Source organism: Cupressus sempervirens, chromosome 5 (genome assembly GCF_028749045.1).
Source record: "Cupressus sempervirens isolate cs-2001-9-10 chromosome 5, ASM2874904v1, whole genome shotgun sequence".
In the NCBI taxonomy this organism is placed as follows: Eukaryota; Viridiplantae; Streptophyta; class Pinopsida; order Cupressales; family Cupressaceae; genus Cupressus; species Cupressus sempervirens.
Window position 1 is genome coordinate 822,630,077 of NC_143122.1, and position 21,557 is coordinate 822,651,633.

Sequence of the window (21,557 nt, forward strand, 5' to 3'; positions counted from 1 at the left end):
AAGATGAAACCCCACTCAATTCTGTCATATGCTTTTTCATAGTCAATGAGGAGAATACCAATTTTTCATTGAGAAGATTTAGCCCATTCCATGGTTTCCCAACAAGTCATAAGGTTTTCCAATAAATAGGATCCTTTAAAATAAATCTAGTTTGGGTAGGATTGATAATCTTAGGAAGAATATTCTTCACCCTTTTTGCAAGAACTTTGGCCAAGATCTTATATGAAACATCGAGTAATGTAATTGGCCTCTAGTTTTTTATAAAAGGTTTTATCCTCAGGTTTGGGAATAAGTTTAATAAGACTAGCATTGATCTCTGGTCCTAAAGTTCCTTTGTTAGGTGAAAATTCATACAACTGTTTGAGTTCAGTACTAATCCATTCCATGTTTATTTTAAAGAACTCTACTCATAAGCCATTTGGTCCTGGGGCTTTCTCTATGGCCATACTCTATCTAGCTCCTCTAATTTCCTCCAAATTGATAGGAGCTTCTAATGTTAATGAATTTGCTATAGAAAGTTTTTTTTGGAATAATAGAATGAATATTCTCTGTTGCTCCTTCCATATAGTTATTAACATCTTCCAACCTGAAAAGAGTCTTATAATATTTGGAGAAGGCATCAAGGATACATCCTGGATCTGTAATAATATTCCCCTCCTCACATAAACAATCTATCTTATCCTTTGATTCTTTAGACTTCAAGATCTTAAAGAACAACTTAGAACCTTTATCTCTAAACTTAATTTAACCAATTAAGCCTTGACCTAATTCTGGCTCCTTGAGCTTTCCTAGTTTGAAGCTTCCTAAGGTTCTGTTTGGCTTTGGCCACTGACTCCACCATTAAATCATTGAAGGGATAGGATTGAGTAGATACTTCAGCCTCATGGAGCATATGTAATTATCTCATGAATAATTACATATGCGATATAATGTGTACATTTTATATATATATATATATATATATATATATATATATATATATATATATGTATGTATGTATGTATGTATGTATGTATGTATGTATGTATGTATGTATGTATGTATGTATGTATGTATGTATGTATGTAATGTAATTAATGAATTAGCATGTCCCATGGACATCTCTCTTCATAGCCTTATTCCCAATATAAACACAAGGGAGATTGCTGCATTTGAAAAACACATACCAAATAGGTAGTGCTTAGTACATTTGTAATGATCCTGAAAAAAACAACACTTTATTATATCAGCTATACTTTTGTATCTCTGTATGAGATTATATATTTGTTATTCTTTTATGATTATGAACATTGTACTTAAGATTTAAACTTATTAATAAAAAATCTTAAACAAGACTCACCATGAAGGAACCCTTAAGGAATGAAATCTGTATTTGTATTGCATATGTGTAATTGATGTGTATGTGTATATCGCTTCCACATTGCTACTTTGATGTTGTTTAAACTTAGAAAAAATAGTTCATTGAACTTTGTAATATATTAGGTGTATTTCTTTTGGGTTCCAAAGCTAGGCACTACAACAATGAAGGAATTAAAAAAAAGTTAGATAATCCATTGTCCATTAGGATAAATGAAAGATAGAGAGATCAACATTAGTACAATAGACCAAACATAATAAAAATATCACATTACACCTTGATAAATAAAAGAAGGAAGGCAACATTTACACAATCTCCATATTTGTTTAAGAGCAAATATACTAAGGCTGAAAATCAACCTGCAACTTACAAATACTATAAATGTATTTAGAATGGTAAACAATGGGCTCTTTTAGCCAAATATTGAAGAATTTTGCTATCAAAAGACTACTTTATCGGTTCTCTCTAATGCTTTTCTAAAAAAATGCTTCCTTTTATTTATATTGTAGGTTGATGTTCTATAGATCTTTCCACATGATCTTCTAATTATTACAACAATTATAATTGCCTTCATGTTGAATATCTTTACTTTACATTATTAGTTTGTTATGTAATTGGTATGGTACTAGTTGAGCTTTCTACATCTCAACCACCATCATTAGAAGGTCACCCAGAAATTCTTTTTTCAAAACAAATAATCTTTCGTCGATACTTGTCAAAATTTCCTTTCAAAATGATTGCAATAAGGTTGTAGAGTTGCCACATATTTGCACATGATAAAGGAGAATCCTTAGTTGATAAAATTAGAAGTGAGACAAATTATTGTAGAGAATATCTACAATCAATAAGTAACAACTATTAAGATATAAGTTGAAATATACACAAATTTAAATTTCATTTCTAAATTTTTAAATTTATTTATAAATAAATATATAAACTACATATTAACTATTCTTTAAATATATGTAAAAACAAGATTTGATTAAATTTAAGTTAATTCTCAATTTCTATATTGAAACACATTTTCTAATATACTAATCATTACATTAAAATAACTTCTTACGACATACTGATTTAATATTATTATTTATTTATTTATTCCATATTTTTTTAAAACAACAACAAACGGACGGAAAACGAAACAGGGAAAACGGAAACCGAACAAACAAAAGCAAACTACTCACGGAAATGCATTCAACCAGGAAAAGTAAGTGAGCTCCTCTTGCCAGAAACAACGATTTAAATTGGTCGTTTTCCTCTTCCTCGCAATTCAGTCCAGAGACCTTAGCTACTTTTTCGGTTCGTTCTTCAGGTGAGGGATGCATACGCTTCCGTTTGGTTTTACTTGCAAAATCTTTAAGTTTACCATACTTAGATCATTCAGTTTACCTACAATTAAATGAGTGCCGCTGGTTTCCAATATCACAATTCTGAACAGGAAATCATCCCCATTAACCCTCTATACGTACATCTTAAATGTTTCTGTAAATTAGTTTTGAATTTCAAGGCTTTTTGAATTATATTATTTACCGCAACTTTACAAATTTCCCTCTTCAAACTACCTTGTTTTCTCTTTTCATTCCTTAATGATTGAAATATAAAATTTGGAGATATCGTCTCCTTTTTACAGTAATGTATGCATTTTTGGTTTTTAATATTTTCAAATTTTAAGAATTCCTGTTTTATTTACCTTTGTCATCAATTCTTTCAAGTTTCCATGGTTCAATTCATAATCTGTTTTTTTTCAGCAGCAAGGAAAATTTGTTAGACTGAAAATAAATTCAAATGATACACAAATAAACAGTTTCTATTACTCAAGTGGAAACGTAAAAGCACATGGAGCTACAGTGATATGCATTGTTTGGTTGAGGATTTTGTCATAAACCTGTCTTCTAAAACTATGCTTAGTAGCGCTCTGTTAATTATGAAGACAATAAGGGCCCGTTTGGTTGATGGAATAGGAATAGAAAAATTGGTATACGATTTTTATTTTCTGTTTGGTTGATGGAATAGGAATGGAAAATTTTGGAATACGATTTTTGTATTCCCATTTTGCCTCTAAAATGAGCTTATACCCATTACAAAAAATACCTGTTATTGGAATAGCCATTCCTATTCCCAATATTACATGCCTATTCTCCGTTCCTATGCCCGTGGCCAAACGGGCCCTAAGAGTCTAGGACACATTACTATGCTATATTTCAGGTTTTCCTTTTAACACCAAGTATCTATGTAATTTTACTCAGCTCTATGCTTAGTAGCGCTCTGTTAATTATGAAGACAATAAGAGTCTAGGACACATTACAATGCTATATTTCAGGTTTTCCTTTTAACACGAAGTATCTATGTAATTTTACTCAGCTCTATCTCTTTGTTAGTTATGTTTTGAGCAAATTTGTTAATTTTCCTTTTTGTATCATATTTTTCAGCTTATTTAAAGAATTACATAACCTCATTTAAAGAATTGCATAGTTTGGTTTTAAGCTATGATTTAAGTGAGCACTCTAAATTGCAATGTAGGCATCATTTTCCATCACATGTTCATTTACAATTTACTTTTATGCATAAAAAGATTGCCTTATCATTCTTATCAATTTTGTTTTGGATAAAAGACAAAATTGCCTAAACTTGTTTTGAACATAGAAGTTTACAATGCAGAATGCCAAAGAGGGAAAATGGCAGCAGAAGGCCAGGAAAAGGAACTAACCCAGTCTGGAAAAAGCCTATAATACCATTGTTATCATTTAAATATTTGAAATTCCTCTATATTTTAAAAATTTCTTTAGTTTCTATACAGCCATCCCCTGCTGTCCCCAAAAATGGTTTCAGAAAAATCTGTCCCTGAAACACACCACCCCTTTCCCATGTTCCCCTGTCCCGGAAACTTGGTGGAATGTAGGGAAATTCACAACCTTATTGTGCTGATTAAGTATGCCAAACTGATTTATATCTGCGAGAACCACCATCAACCAGGAGCTTCTTCATCTTTTTCTTGGTATAGTTCAACCTCAAGCAATGTACAAGCTAGCTAATACGCAGCAGCATGACACAATCACCTCGTAACTTGACAAGGGAGAAGGCTATTGCTGATTTGACCTGACAGGTGAATGATGATAAATCAATGATGAAAACATACATTAAGTAGTACAAACACTGGGTTTCATTCATATAGATACCGACAATGGCCATTACAGAACTGCAATGAAGACTGAGTAGATTCACTGCCCTAGACCGATTAGTTGATATCTGTATTAGCAGTTCGGACACTATTTAGCAGTGGAGATACATGGCATGCAGTGTATGAAATATATGATGCTAGTTATATCTCAAAATTCCTTAGGCTCTAGAGTATGTTGGTTAGCAAAAATTAGGGAATGTAACGCCGTCCAATCCACCAGACTTTGGTTCTACCAGGAACTTCTGGGATGGCTATGTTTTAGATGCAAATCTTTATATTAATATGCGTAGTGCTTATCTGTAGCAGATTGTTTTTAATAGTTGCTCATTTATCCATGTTCACTTTCTTGTTAGTAAGAGTCAAAGATAATCAATCAAAACAAATCTTGAATTTTTTTCTTTGGTCATTTCTATTACGTTGCCTTTACTACAATTGTGGGTGCCAGCAGTGTCTTCTATTACAATACGTGTGCAGTCTGACTTAAATCACCATTCTCCCTTTGGTTTGAAAATACCTGGTGTGGAGATGTCTTCCTTAGCTTGGTGAACAGTCCTATAACGTGTGTTGTGCTACCCAAATTTAATTTGCCCTTGCCATCTGGACTAAAACACTGTTGTTATTTCTTGTGGGTGTTAGACATGCCTTGTTCCCATTGTTGAAATTAAGATGATAGTTTAGAATCCCATTTTTTGATTTTGGGCAGCAATGTACTTACAGTGTTTTTCCCCTCTGCTTCTTCCTAGCTATCCTTAGTACTTGAATTATGTGTTGGCACTTTTTCCTTTTGTTGCTTTTGTGAGTTTTATGACTCCCATTGCTGAATGACATTTTACAATTCCCATTATTGACTTTGGGCACTATTACCTTGATATTTTTACCCAAGAAGTTAAAAGAAGGTTAATTCGGGAATGAGAGTCAATTGAAATGCGAAAACCTTCTCTCTCTGCCAACTTCTCTCTCCACGTACTAAAATTTTTCTCTCTCCATGTACTAAAAGTTCTCTCTCCCCAAACCTTAACTTTTTGCCCTAATCCTAACCCGAACTTTTGAGCCCAAACCCCAACTATGAATAACTACCATATTGAGTTCATCAAAGATGCAGGTGGTGGTGAGAATAAAAATTGCAAAAACCTTCTCCAATCTTCTCTTCAACACAGCTGTGCAAAGCATATCCTATGTCATAGTTGATAACTCACAGAGCTTGAAGACGATCATACCGGTAATAAAGATTACTTTTGAGATCATTTGAAGCTATGCTAATCAGCAGATAGAAAAGGTAGTTGAAATGGAAAAATTATTCCACATCCATCTTAAAAGAGTACTTACTCTTAGAGTGTGGTGAACACATGTAATGTGTTGGCCAAATATCAAAATTGGTATGGAATTCATTGGCAAGGTTGACAGAGTAGTGCAAGGTGGCAGCTTGAGACTTCATTTACAAAGCCAGTAATACCATGAGTGTTTACCACATAGGTTAATTAAGAATTGCACACAGATAATGAACATGAACACGAACAATAGAACTCTTCTTATTATTATTCGCATATGCCAGAACATTACATTATGCTTCAATGATAAGATGAATATAATGCTTCCCGAAGGGGTTATAAATACTTTTCGAAGAACTTTCCAAAGGAGTCCGTCGGCCACATACAACATGTCGCTACATAACAAAAATCTTTCCGAAGGGACCCGTCGGCTATATAACAAGAACCTTTCTGAAGGGACCCGTCGGCTGATACACAATTTCCTTTCCGAAGGGACCCGTCGGCTGATACACAATTTCCTTCCTGAAGGGACCCGTTGGCTGATACACAATTTCTATCGACGACATCATCCCCCCCCAAAAAAAAAGTCGTCTTCTGACGACTATTACAAAATCTCTGAGACAAATCAACAACCAAAATACATTGACTAACTAACTGGTCTTCAACACTGTCACCTTAGCCAATCTGACATCTGACCCTGATAGCCACCTATGCCGCTTTCTGCATTCCAATTCCGGGTACACTGAACCAAGTGTCGCTGTACTGCCTTTAACTGGATGACCAACTCCTCCCGAGCTCTCTACGCATCCACCAAGACAGCCTCATGGCCAACACCTACTCGTAGTGCCTTTGGTACACAGACACTCCATGCCTGCAGCAGCTCCAAGTCTTCTCAACTGGTTAGACTCCCACGACTGATATCTGCAACGACTGGGGGTCCAAGGGGCAGGTACAGGGCGGGGTCGAGGGGCAGCGCCCCTCGCCGCCAAGACCAAATTAGCACTCTGAAACCCACACAAAACTGCACGGAACACACCATTTTTGTCATTTTCTGCCGATTCTACACTCTTTTTGGCAATCGTTGGTTCTTCCTCTACCCTGTGGCATCATCTGATACTCATTCTGAGCATTGTTGATTTGTCGATGTTTTTTTTTTTTTTTTTTTTTTTTAAATTTTTAAAACCTCCTATCACCCTTCTGTGCTACCAAATAGCAAGTAGAAGCCATACGCCAAAACCTCCTGTCACCTTTCTGTGCTACCAAATAGCAAGTAGAAGCCGTACGCCAAAACCCCACTCTTTAGAATCTGTAATCTTGCAATCCAAATCCGTACAATTACCTCGCATTCGAAATTGTAATTTCCGTACGCTGTCTTTACTTCCAAATTCCGTACGCCGTACGGCCAAAATCTGCAATGTTAATGGCTTTCCTCAAAAATCCGTACAGAGATACCGTATGGTAATTTTCATAAAGTCTGTATGGTGCATAGTTAAAATAGCTAAAAATTTGTACACTTCCAATCCCTCCAAAAATTCCGTACTGAGACTCCTAGTTTATAAGATTTTTTAAAAAATCCGTACGCTCCAAGTCTTCATAAAATCTGTACGGTGAGTAGTGAAATCCTCTCAATGAAAAAAATCCGTACATTCCCAGACTATTTAAAAAAACCATACGGTGGTCTCAAATTGATGTACAATGTGCAGCTCCTGAAAACCGTACTGTCTTCAAATATTGAAACCCATACACCAAAAAAAAATCCATACACTTGCTGGAAATCCGTACAGGAGAAAGTCGTACATCTCATACTTTACAATCTACAAAACCGTACTCTTCCTCCAAACTTCGTACGATGAGTAGGTTAAAATCCGTACGGTGCTTCAGAGTTTAATTTAAAACCGTACACTGGCTCCCAACTTAAAAACCGTACACAATCTCAAAATCTCAAAAATCGTACAACTCAAAAACCAAGTGAAAACCGTACGGTGAGTAGACAAAATCCGTACGATACTTTTTTTGTTTTGGTTTAATTTTTTGTTTTTTTTTTCATTTTCATTTTTTTTTTCAATAGCAAAGTCAGTTTTCCCTTTGACCGTCAACATTTACGGTCTGCAACGACAAAGGGGTCGCCCGAAGGCCATTCTCTGACGCAGAAGTCTTCTGGCCATGGTATACCTTCAGCTTCGAGCCATTCACCGCCTGAGGCACTTCCTGTCCATCCAAAGTCTATAATCTTATTGCTCCATTGTCCCCTACTTCTCGGATCTGATACGACCCGACCCACTTAACTTTGAACTTGCCTGGTTTGATCTCATTCCGGTTGTCGTACTTCAACACCCACTGTCCGAGTTGAAACCTGCTACGCCTGTTTTGTGTCATCTCCATATTGCCCAATTTGTTCCCGAAGCTCGCTACCATGGACTCCGTCAGCTATCCCTTCTGTCCGTCAATAACACATTCACTCTGTACTGCTACAACTTTTATTGAACCCTTCCTCTTTGTTGCCTGTGCAGACCGTATCGTGTGTCTTCCTTGCTGCTGGTACCTTTCTGCTATATTTGTGGTTCGACGTAATACTTTCTTTCGGCGCAGTTGTATAGTAGAATCTTTCCTTCTTTTGGGTTCGTACTGTATGTTCTGTCCTTCAGCTTCAGTCATACCCACGTTTCCTTCTTCGGCTTCTCTGTGTTGCTTCGAACATTCATTTCCTCCTTTGGCTTCTCCATGTTCCTTCAGACATTCATTTCCTTCGTCGGCTTCTCTGTGTTCCTTCGGACATTTATTTCCTCCTTCGGTTTCTCTGTGTTCCTTCGGACATTCATTTCCTCCTTCGGCTTCTCTGTGTTCCTTTGGACATTCATTTCCTTCTTTTTTCTTACCTTCGTCGATCCTTAGCATATTACAACTTGGAAAGAGCTCGTAATCCTCTATCTGCCAGTGGTAAAGACCATTTACTAAATTCAGATCGTCATCTCCTTCAAATCGTAGGACTCCCTCCTGATCGAGTTCCATACTCTACCTCCTCTCATCATCTTCTCCTTCGGAATCTGACGATAGAGCTTCTTCTCCAACCATCTGAGTGTGTAGATCGATGACATACTTTCGGCCTTTGCTTTCGAGTGATAAAGTATTTTTCTTCCAATCGTGCTTTGCCTTGGCTTGTATCAGCCACCCTCGGCCCAGAATGGCATCATATCCTCTACACTTCAATGGGATCATGACAAAGTCCAACAAGAACGGTTGTGTTCCAATTGTCACTGGTTGTGCTGTGAGTACTCCCAATGGCTTGATTCCATGTTGATCGGCTGTTAACAACTGGAAGGTAGGTGGCCGCAATGTTGGTTGTCCCAACTTTTTCCAGGTATCCTCTGGCAGCACATTGACACCGGACCCTCCGTCCACGATCGTGTCCGTTAGCACAGTCTCAAGAATGCCCATTTCAACAACTGCCGGATAGCGTTTGGATGAAAGAGCTAACAGCATCGGATCTTCTGCACTTGTGCCACTTTCCTTCTCCTTTTTGTCCATTGTACTTGCTCCACTTTCCTGCTTCCTTCCATGTTCTCCTGGTAGTTGAGCAGTGGGAAGGATGTTTGTGAGTGCCGATCGGAGCTGAGGCATAGTGAGCAATAGATCACTTATCCTGATGGGTATCTTGGCTCGCAATATTTGCCGTACAATGTTCTGTTCTACGCAGTTCCGTATGGAGGTACTCGGCATGTCCTTTGGGTGTGTCGTTTCTATCTGCGTTGCTCTCTGGATTTTTGCTCGTGCTTCCTCCAGTCTCTTATTTTCCTCAGTCGAATCAGGCTATAGCTTCGCCTGCTTCCGAGTGATTGCCAAAACTTCTTCCTCGTCTGTCTCGACGGTAATCAAGTTTACTCCAGACTTCGGGCACTTAGCATCGTCATGATCGCCAGGTCCACACCATCGGCATAGCAACTTCGGTGTGTTCGCTGTTGTGCACTCTCGGGCAAAGTGACCCCACAGATTGCACGCGCGGCATTGAACTATCGGCCGACCATTCGCATCATACTGAATTCGACTCCTTCCGCCTGTATTGTTGTTGCTACTATTGTTGTTGTTTTGACCGTGCCGGTTGTTTCTGTATCCGCCCGATGTGGCACCTTCCGTGCTGGTGTTCCCGCTCCCTCCTGCCGCAGACGCTTCTTGGGTGAGGAACACTTGCTGTGGTGTTCTTGATTTCAGGTTGAAAGGACATTCCTTTACCGAGTGTCCTAGAATCTGGCAAATCTCACAAAATTGATCTTTTGGGCAGGATCCCTTCGTATGGCCTTCTTTCTTGCACTCTGTACACCATAGGTCATTGCCCTTAGTCTCCTTGTTCATGTTTTTGAACTCTTTCATCATTCGAAGCATGTCCTTCTGAAGAGAACGAACTTTCTTGCTGCTGCCTTCATCATCGCTGCTATCTTCTCCTGAAGGCTCATCGTCATCTGAATCGGATGAGCTGGTCTTCTTCTTCTTCTTTGTCTTCTGTTCACTTTTGAGGTTCAATGCCCGATTGTATGCTTTAGTATATGTCGATGGTGGCACGATCTTCATCTTTTTCCGCAGTTTCGGGTGAACGCCTTCAATGAACCATCTTTTCTGGAGCCCATTTGCCGGCTTATTCTCCATTTTACTGATTAAGTCCTTCAACCTCCTGACGAAGACCCGTACTGTTTCATTCTTCTTTTGCTTGGTATTGAATATCTTCGCTACAATTTCATTATCATCACGTAGAAGTTGAAATTCTGTGATGAACTCCTTCTTAATGTTATCCCAACTGTTTAACTTTTGTGGATCAGTATCAGTAAACCAATCAATCGCAACACTCCGTAAGGTAGCGGGAAATTGTCGGATCCATTCGTTTGTATCTGTTATGCCATTTGCCCTCCAGATCGTTTCACATGTTTTACAATGTCGAATGGGATCAGTTGCTTCATCACCATCAAATTTAGGCAACTTTTCTTTCGGACCTGCCATTATCACTGTATGTTGGGGGTTTTGTTGTGTACCTGCGCTGTTTTGCACTCCCGCGCTGTTTTGAGCACCCGCGCTATTCTGAGCTCCCGCTCTGTTTTGAACACCTGTGCTGTTTTGCACACCCGCGCTGTTCTGGACACCCGTGCTGTTCTGCACACCCGCGCTATTTCCAACACTCGCGTTGTTCTGGACACCCACGCTGTTCTGCACACCCGCGCTGTTTTCGGCTTCCGCGCTGTTTTCAACACCCGCGTTGTTTGCAACACCCGCGTTGTTTTCAACACCCGCGTTGTTTTCAACACCCGCGCTGTTTTCGACTTCCGTGCTATTTGGTGAAGAATAGGGTTCGTCAACCGAAGCTGTTCGTTCCAGAAGTATATCTCGGACGAAGAGGTCACTCCACGCTTGTGCTCCTTCGGCACTTCGAGCCGTGCGAGTCGATCTCCTTCCGTTAGGATTCTCTTCCCGTGGCGTATGCAGGTTCAGAAACTCCTCCCTTGCTTCTTCCACCAAATCGAGCCGCTGTCGAGTCTCTTCCAACAATTTTTCAGTGCTTTTGTGTCCGTCGGTAACTTGCTGAAATCTCCGTCTGCGTTCAGCCTGTTGTGCCAAAATTAAATTTTCCTGTGCTGTGCGTAATTCATCCTTTTCCTTCAACTTATTCTTATTCTTGTTCAACTGATTCGACATTTAATCTTCATTTGCCTGTCACCGTACCAGGTCCATCGGGCAACGGCGCCAAATGTTTATCGCATAGGTTAATTAAGAATTGCACACAGATAATGAACACGAACACAAACAACAGAACTCTTCTTATTATTATTCACATATGCCAGAACATTACATTATGCTTCAATGATAAGATGAATACAATGCTTCCCGAAGGGGTTATAAATGCTTTCCGAAGAACTTCCCGAAGGAGTCCATCGGCCACATACAACATGTCGCTACATAACAAAAATCTTTCCAAAGGGACCCGTCGGCTACATAACAAGAACCTTTCCGAAGGGACCCATCGGCTGATACACAATTTCCTTTCCGAAGGGACCCGTCGGCTGATACACAATTTCCTTCCCGAAGGGACCTGTCGGTTGATACACAATTTCTACCGACGACAATGAGATGATGTATATTGATGCATTTCAAACTCTGTATCCACATGAACATCTTTTTCATCACCTTTCATTCGTTTGATCAAAGTCCTATTTGTAGACATTATGGAGATTAGTACATGTGCAAGGCATTTAGTCAAACACTTCCTGCTCATCCTCTTCAAACTTAACTTCCTAAAGCTTATTCATATCTGCAATTTTGCTCACATCGTGAGGTGGATAATGCACACGAATGAGAATTTAGGTAGTGCAGTCTCATCTATGCACGGGCTAGAGTTGCAGCTAAGATCATGCACATACTCTCCATGACATCAAACTCCCCCACCGAATGCTTTAGAGGAAGAGTTGGTGTGAGACCATGAAGGTTGACAAAATCGTTAGAGATCTATAGTCCCATAAAATGTTATGATCATGAAATATGAAAACAAGAAAACATAACGTTGTCAAGATGGAACTGTGGTAGAGCCAAATTAAATACAAGGGGCAAATGTGGAAACTTGGAATCATATGTAGCGTGCCCACGATACGTTTGATCAAATGCCTCATGGAGGTGCTGCCATGCAGAGTACAACGATCAGATGTGAGTTGTGAACCATATGTGATATGATATGATATAATAGATTTTAATGATGTCCACGAGGCTAAAGTAGCCTATGGGACCCACACGATCACCTCCTTAAGGCAGGAGCAGAACTAATCTAGCCACAAAGTTTTGGTTAACTTGTCTCTCCTTCTCTGAAGTTTGATAATCAGAACCGCTGTTCTCTTCAATTGATCTTCCTTGAATAAGTAGTTGAAGTCTTTGTTTTGCAATATCTCTGTGTAACCAGATTTGATGTCACTGTATGCCAGACAATCCTTGACAAAGTGCTGCTCCATCTCTACTGCTCCCATATTACAAAATAAACACGTTTTGTCTGCCCACTCTTCCTTTGGAACTTGCCATCCGCCAGTTTCACATTGCAGCCGGTGTGAACTAGTTCTGAGTTGTGCCATCAGCATTTTTGCTTTCCAATTAATAGGTGCTCTTATATAGGCCTTTTCATCGTGACTAGAAGTGGGGTTAAATTCTTTAATGTAATAAGAGTTTTTCCGCCTATGTGCCTTTTCCATAAAATATTGCAAAATTTTTCCATGACAAACTTCTTTATTTCTTTAATGTTATCCGGGCAAGTATGGATGTTGATATCTCACTTTCGCATTCACTTGTCATTTTGCTTCATCCATGTGTTTTTTTGTTTGACAAGTTTTTCCTCTACGACTAGCTTGGGCCAGCGATGTGTTTCTAGACCTTGGGTTTTCTTTAAATAGCTTAGCATCCGAACCAATGCGATGGCATCTAACAAAAAGGAACCCACCTTTGCCAATAAGATCTCATACGGCACCGTGGACTTGACTTTAAGATTGCATGTGATGAAGTGATTTTGAATTCTTTCTACTTGTCACCATTTCTGTTCGGACATACTACTGCCCCAAACTTCACATCCGTATAGAATAAATGGAGTGACCAGCAAAACCAAAAGAGTTTTCATGGTCGTCCAATCCCATAATTCTGCGTTCCTGCACCTGCTTCATAAAAAATATAATGCCTTCCAACACCCTCGAATCCTTTTTGATTTGCATGTGTAAACGACTGTTCATAAGTTGCACTCCATTAAATACCCATGGTTCTCATCTGCATATTTCAATATGGATAGCCTTTTCTTGAAAGCATTGGTGATAGGAATGAGTTGGATAACCAAATAGTGAGGTGATGCAAGTCGTCGTAACTGAGACGTGTTGCAGTGAGACTAACAACCAACTTGGCAACAAGCTTCCTATATAACTCGCAATGCCTCAGTATAGATATCATTGTGCCATCTCAAAGTGTAAAATCAAGGTACAACACGATGCAACACCCATATTATTTAAAGGGGGTGTGAGTCATCGTTAAGCGTAGGGAGCTCTTTTGTCAATATGTATGCCAAGCATGGGAGTATAGAAGATGCAACTCAACTATGCCATTGAAACATTTGACTTCATTGAACACCATGATTACTGGAAAGGCACGATTCATCAACCTGACAAAATAATTTCTTTTTGTAATTTGTTGAGATTGGCAAGAAAGATGAAGGGATTAGGCTTTGTGCCTAGTACAAGTTTTGTATTAGATAGTGCCGAGGGAGAATAAAAAAATAAAGGCTTCTCTTTCAGTGGAATCGATAGTCTGAAAATTGTGGAGTCAAAGGGAAGGCACATGAGGTGGATGGATTGAGCATGGTAATCATTTAATAAAATGCCTCAACATGATTGAGGGTAGATACACATATGGTATGTGAAGCCTGAATAAAGGGGAACCCAAATTGTTTAACAATTTGCTTTGAATGAATGACGTCTCATGGAATGCGATCCACAGGCTCTCTCTAAAAATGAATGTATGAGAAAGTATATGTCTATGCTTTTAAATAACCTTGTAAAAGCAATTGGCTATAGCGAAACCTTACTCAACCACCTTCACAGCTTAATCTAGACAAACTTCATACAAGACAACCAAATGTTTGACTGAATGCTCAAGAAGATGCTTTTTGCCATGTCGATCTTAAGAAGTTTTCAAAGATGTATACACAATATGTGGGAACAAAGAAAGAACAGTGAGCAATTTGAAAATGTGCCTTAGTATGGGAAGCATGTGATCTACGCACAAAGGATTCATATAATTTTGTAATTCTCTAATCAATTTATACACAAGACAATGGTAAAACCCAAGCTTCCTTCATATAGCAATAAGCTCATCCAACTGATGAATAGATTGCTTCATGGGAAATGTGAACTTGCGACATAGTAATAACAAGGTGGAGAGTTGATTCATCAACTTATCTAGTATTCTCTTGCCAGCTTGTAAAGCGAGAACCTCGAAAGGACATGTAGCTTATTGGATTGGTGCATGGTTGGAAGCAAATTTGCAAAGAAATCCATCAAACAAGTTGCCACTTCTTAAAGTCATTAGTGTTAACATTGCCATGGTGCCTCATCTACAAGTGATTGTATATAAACTTGCAAGACATTTTCTATTCAGCCAACATGGATTTATTTGGTTAGCAATGGGAAATAACATTTTGAATGCTTATCATCTTATAAAGTGGATTGAACAGATTCTTATGAAAAGACAAGTGAAGAATATCATGATGGTAATGATGAAGCTAGAGAGTCTCTTCCTAAATAGGTAGGTTGTTGATGGATTAACATTGCTCGTATTGAGAGAAGATGCGATGCATAATTTACCATAAATCAATTCCTTTATCTTTTGCTCAAACTGTGTAAGTTTCGTGTTATTCATTTTGTAAAAGTGACGTACGTTACTTATTGTAACTAGAGTTAGGATCTTAGCTTTCCTTTGGTTAAAGTTAGCTTTAGATGTCAAATTTTGCGTGAGTTAGAGTTCGAGTCAGTTTTCAGGTGCATTTCAAATTCAAAACTCTACTTTTTGAGTGGTTATGAACCCGAAAAGTTGGTTATGCTAGAATGGCTATAATTCCCAATCTCATTGTAATAAGGGACTTTTTGGGATTTGGAAATAAGGGGACACTTGTGTTTAAGTTTGATAGCAAAGCAATTTTTGGAAAGTGCATACAATTCTTGCTCTTATAATCAGCAAATTTTCTCATGTTCTTAGTGCAAAGAAATAAAAGGAAGTGCATTTTGTGTTCTCTTTTCTACAAAGTCTGAACTGTTTGGGTGTTGATTCTTGTTGCAATTAATGTTTTCACAGTATGGTGTAGATGTTAGTGAACCATCGAATCATCATTGAACTAATGGTAGCCTTCAAGCATAGTTCTTGATCGTTCTTGTTAGCAGTAGAAGATTTAGGAAGGCTCGGAAATCGTTTGGTGCATTTGTTTTCAATAGCTTTCTTCATATCTTTCTAAATTTGAATACTTCTTTATTTGAAAATAAAAATATTACATCATACGAGGGAGCTGCCCCTCCCAAACGCAGAGGAAGATAGTAATCTGATTGTGATCGGTTGCAATCTCTCCAACTGTTGGCACTATTGTCACTTTTCATAGGGCGAACAGGGTCATTTCTATAGGTAATTTTACAGTGACAAATCTGTTTACCAACAGGCAGCAATTGACTACAGTGTTTTCTTCTTTTTTTGCTTCTTCCTAGCTATCCTAAGCACTTGGATTATATGTGTTTGCATTTTTCCTTTCGTTTTCTTTGTGGGTTTTATGACTATCTTGACTCTCAGAAGTTATTCTTGATTTACTAAGTGTATATTTTTTTCTTGTTTTCATTTGAGAGGTTTCTTAAAGCATTTTTAGGCACCATGAGATAGTTCCTTGATGTAGGACAACTCAATTTGTGTAACTTTCTCACTTCTTCATGGAGCTGTTTTGACATCTTTATCTCAATGTAGGACAACTCAATTTGTGCAACTTTCTCACTTCTTCATGGAGCTGTTTTGACATCTTTTATAGCTTGGACTTCCTCTATTCGCAGGTTGTGAAAAATGGTTGATGCAAGTAATAGGCCTCAAATTTTTCAACATATATGTAAATCTTTGACAACAGCAGTGTACGACACTTTATGGGTTCCTAGCAGGTTAGGAGCAAAGAGCAAAGAGCTAACAGCAGTGTGCTAATTTACCATTTTTCTTGATAAAAAATAGGAAGTTAAGACCCTCACTTACATGCGAATGAATTCTTTAACAGTGCTAGGTTTGTAGTCCTGGGTTCCACTGCTCATTCAGGAGGCTCCATTCAGGTTAGTAATGAAGAACAATTATCTACCTGATTAAGTTTTGTTTCCGAGCATTAGTTGCTGTAGATTCTCTTTGCACTTAGTTGAACTTCATCCATTCTTAGGTCCATGTTAGAAAGAGGCAAATTGCGATTGACAAATCTCAAAGAAAAAAGATTCACTTTGCAATCAAATGCAAAAGCTACATTGATGTAATGATCCTAATGGGTGATCCATTGTTTTGCAGGTTTATGAATTGAGTGGCTCTGAGTTGAATAAAGTTGCAAAGGTAGGTCCTACTTGATTTGTATTGAGAATAACACTTGAAAATTGAACTGTTCATGCTGATTCTTTCTGGGAAATTGCTGTATGAGAAGGATTTCAGTTGTAGAGGTGAAAAATTCTTTAGGACAGTAGCTCCGCAAAACATGAATAAATTAATCCAAACATATGGAAAATTATGCTGAACATATCTATGCAATTTGCTGTACAGGTGGAGAAACCGTGCAGTTTTAAGTGTGGAACTTTTGGTGCCTCCACACTGGTATTATTCTGCCAATATACCATGAACCTTTTTACTTTTTCAACGTAATTTGCTTGTACTTGTTTTTTCTTTTTCTTTTTCTTTAGGGTACCTGGGGGCTAACAAGTTCTGGTATCAGTTCCCTAGGCATATAACAGAAATCTTTTTGTCTGCTTTATCACAGCTGCATTATTGCAAGGAGCTGGTCCATTGGTTCCTGGATGAGAATTGAACTCCAGTTTTTAATTGTAGTGGTCCTTTGCCTTGCCACTCAGTCAAAATTGCTATAAGCTTGTATATTTTTTTGCTCTGTAATATATCTATTTGATTAATTATAAAAGATTTATGTCAAGGATTTCAATAGAAACCATATGAGCATGAACAGATCCCATAATCTGACTACACTCTATTAACCAACCAGTAAACCACACCCACTTGAACAAAGCCTTCTAACTGTAAGGCCTAAAGCAACTCACACCGTTACATCAGATTCCATATCTACCTTGAAACTTAATGGACAGACTGCCATTCGATTGTTATCAACATAATTATCATTGCTCATTAACAAAATTACTGACAAACGACTGCAGACGAAAACTCCCCAGTCACTACACCAAAATAGTGCATGAAAGACAGACAAAATCAGTCTTCTTTCCATTACTCATTAAGCTCTCATAGCATATCAAACTCTGATTGCAGCTCTTGTTCATGGTCGCCTTGGAATTGGAGCAGGAAAGGCTTGTGCAGCAGCATTCACATCAAACTCATGTTGCCTGATCTCAGCTTTGATCTCCTCCTATGCAATCAAGATTTGCAGCTTATATTCTTCCTTGTTCACTTTCCCCAATCACTTTACAAACGAAACAATTCCAAACTCCCATGCCTCTTCTTCATTAGCAAATCCTTTTCCGATGTCAGTTCCTATTCCTGGATGTAACATACTAAAAATTAATAACAGAAGTTTAACTACATATTCTGATTAATTACGGTGAACTGAATTGCTATTGTTTAGTATGAAATGAACAGCAAGACAAATAAGTTTTTTTTAAGAGTTAACATGACAACATAATTGCTATGCTATTTTTTTTAACATGGTTTAATTACTGAAGTAAAGTTGATCTCACAAACTAATTCTATGAAAGAAAAGATCTTATAATGTCATTAAATCACAAGGTACATTTATTTTAACTTTATACTTCTTTCATCACAAAAATCTGCTGGAAATATCATGTATCTATCTGAATAACAATTTACTCACAGTAAGTGTACAGAGGTTGAACTGACAGAGTAGATCTGGTGGCAAGGCAAAGCATCAAGTCTCCAATCTGATAACAATGTACTCACAGTAAGTGTACAGAGGTTGAGCTGACAGAGTAGATCTGGTGGCAAGGCAAAGCATCAAGTCTCCAATCTGATTCTCGATCTGGGGAAGGAAAAGGCATCACCAGGGTGTTTAGCCCCCCAACCGTGGGTCACAAATGATCCCTCCTAGGCTGCTCATGATATGAGCAGACCCGGCCCTCTGCCAGGAATGGTTGGTGATCAAGACAAATTTCCTGGGAATCTGGTGGTAGAGGTACTTACATCATGACCAGTCAAACCTGTAGCTCCTGGCTATCTATTGACTTCTGTCATGGATGTATCTAATAGCTCTATTCTGACATCCAATAATTTATCTTGGCCAAGGATTTTCAGAAAATACTGGAGTCAACTTCTCACCTTCCCATTGAGTCTAGGTTCTGAGTTTATTCATCCTTCTTTCATGGTTATAATTGAAAAGAGTTTCCGTTTCTAATCAACTGGTCTGCTGTCCAGATCAGCCTAGCAGTTTCTTCCTCCCCCTGACTACTTCTGAGTCTCTTAAGGAATGTATAATTCACAGAGGTCAGCAAGACCTTAACTAGTAAATGAATTCTCGAGTTTTCTGTGTGAAGTTCTTTTAATAAAATGTTTTCGGATTTATACTCGGGCTCCAAGTTCAGCTCTTTTGTGACACTAGACAGTTAGTTCTATCTTTTCAAGAGAGTTTATAGTTCATTTTATGCTGTCCAATCAGAATAGTTACGTTATCTTTATCAAATGGTTCTACTTAGAGAAGTACTTATCCCTTACGCTCTGGATGATGGAAATCTGTGATATGGTTGTGAATGGTGAATCGTAATTAATGTTTGGTTGAAAGTCGGTCGTGAGACTTCAGTTTTCAGCAAGCTCTAACCTGAGGAAAGTTATGCTGGTACCAATCAGCAATGTGAAAATCGCTGAGATGTGCTACACTGGTACCTACCAGGGGTGAGCTGTTAATAGTTTTTTCTTTTCCCTTGAAGGAGAAACTAGAACTCTTATTTTCTCAACGGGGTTCCGAGAATATCATTAAGAGTTGAATAGTTTGGTCTCAAGCAACAGCCCAAGAGGTCACACAACTGGTGTGTTTAGTTCTGACCAGAAGTGCTAAAAGAAGTTTTCCCATTGTTGCCGTTTGACATCTAGTCCTAGACATTTCATACTTATCCAAAGAAAAGCTCGATAGCAAGAAGAAGCAACACATTTCATGAAATACATAACAAGCATGTGAACAAGAGGAGGAAAGGAAGGATTTTCTAATCACAAGCTTAATAGCAAAAAGAAGCTGTAGGTTTCATGTAGTACATAACAAGAATGTGGATGATAGAAGGAAAAGAAAGATTTTCGATTCACAAGCTCAATAGCAGTTGCTAACGTAGAACTTGCCTGTGAGTATCGTGTCTCCTAGTTGACAAGGTGTGACCACTGTAAACTCCCAGTACCTATGTGGAACGGGTTTGCTATCCAAACTATGTTTCTTTCCTGCATTTTCTAACACACATAACTATTTTCTTCTTATGCTGCAAGGTGGTGTCCACTTTGTTGAGTAACATGGATCGTTTTCTGCAAATGTACTAACATTGCCATTGTAATTGATAATTTCCAAATTTAGATTTGAAGACTCATAAATATGAGAGAAGACATGTCTCATGTCTCATGAAGAGACATGTCTCTATAGTTAATATATTAACTATATGAATAACCATATATATATAATAATAATATATAAATAACCACGCACGCACACACACACGCACACACGCACACACACACACACACACATATTTATCTAATGATAATTTACCATCAACAATGTATCTCATCATCAAATCAATCTGATTGCAACTATAAACTTAACACTCCCTCTTAGTTAGGGAGGATTGATATGGAACACATTATGCTCTTGAGTATATGAAGAGATATCATTTCAGTATATTCCTGAAATGGCATATTTAAAGATATCAACATAAATCCATCAACTGAGATGTTATAACTCAATATAATCCGAAGTATGATTCAACAAGAAATATCAATCATATGATATTCATCATACGTATATTCTTTGGTATGTGCACTGGCATCAAATCCTTGATGCCTACCAAAAGAATATGTTATGTTATATCCTAGAAGGATATGAGTTATCTGATTTCCAGCACTCTGGGACAACAATTTAATACAATTTATGAGATAACAAGAAATCACAATGTCATGGTCTCTATCATAACAAGTATCATGATCTCTGACACTCCAGGGCAACAACTTAATGAAGTCTAATCATGATAAGCTCATTATCATGACTTCCAACACTCTGGGACAACAACTTAATGAAGTTTGTCATGATAACAGGTCTACCATTTATAAGATCATCACCTTACAATGGTTACCTTCTGTTCTGGGACACAATTTAATGAAGTCTGTCATGATAAGAGGTCTACCATTTATAAAATCGTCACCTTACAATGGTTATCTTCTGTTTATATATGTCAATGAAAGATTGTCACCTTTCATTACATATCATACGCAAAATAGTAACCACCATGAATCAATTCAGAGGGTGGTACAGAGGCTTTCACCTTAGTTTTCTCTCACGGAGAAGAATGCATTACAAAGAATTTCACTTAGAACGTCTCCTCATAGAGAAGATATCATTCACAAAGGATTGCACCACAAAATTCTCCTTCTAAACAATGATCCTAGAAGTCAGGTCTTGTAGTTATTCCCTTTGAGACTCTCTTCCCCCAAGGATGCTTGTCAAACTCCCTCTAAATCTGATATTAATCTTTCAACCTTTAGGTGACAAGTTATTACTTCCTTGTGATGTACGCATGAGTAGGCCCCATCACAATCATGTAGTCATACATAGGTATGTTAGACTTTGTCTAAGCATCAATCTTCTAAGCTCCTTCTATAAGGTGGTCTCTGATGAATTATTTAACTCCCTCTTGATATGAAAGGATACTCATAATCTCAATCATCAAAGATATTCGCTTCTTGAGCCTCACTTTAACCAACTAGATCATTAGATGACTAATAAATTCTAGATCACAACTTCTTTCAGTTACTACCATAA

At 38.0% G+C, this 21,557-nt stretch overlaps 1 protein-coding gene across 8 annotated transcripts in view; it reads left to right on the forward strand.

Annotated features, from left to right (window-relative positions):
- The first annotated feature begins 2,553 nt into the window (after positions 1 to 2,553).
- The window catches only part of LOC149558420 (dynein axonemal assembly factor 10-like), a 200,982-nt gene continuing 181,978 nt past the window's right edge, over positions 2,554 to 21,557 (forward strand). For 2 of the 8 annotated variants that reach the window (XM_089832663.1, XM_089832666.1), the window contains exons 1-6: positions 2,554 to 2,669; positions 16,384 to 16,485; positions 16,596 to 16,647; positions 16,871 to 16,912; positions 17,117 to 17,211; positions 17,331 to 17,394. In XM_089832663.1, coding sequence (XP_089688789.1) covers positions 16,394 to 16,485; positions 16,596 to 16,647; positions 16,871 to 16,912; positions 17,117 to 17,211; positions 17,331 to 17,394 — 345 coding nt within the window. In that variant the 5' untranslated portion in view covers positions 2,554 to 2,669; positions 16,384 to 16,393. Of the gene's footprint in view, positions 2,670 to 16,300; positions 16,486 to 16,595; positions 16,648 to 16,870; positions 16,913 to 17,116; positions 17,212 to 17,330; positions 17,395 to 21,557 lie in introns of all 8 variants that reach the window. The other 6 variants (XM_089832668.1, XM_089832671.1, XM_089832667.1 and 3 more) reach the window with 4 other exon arrangements.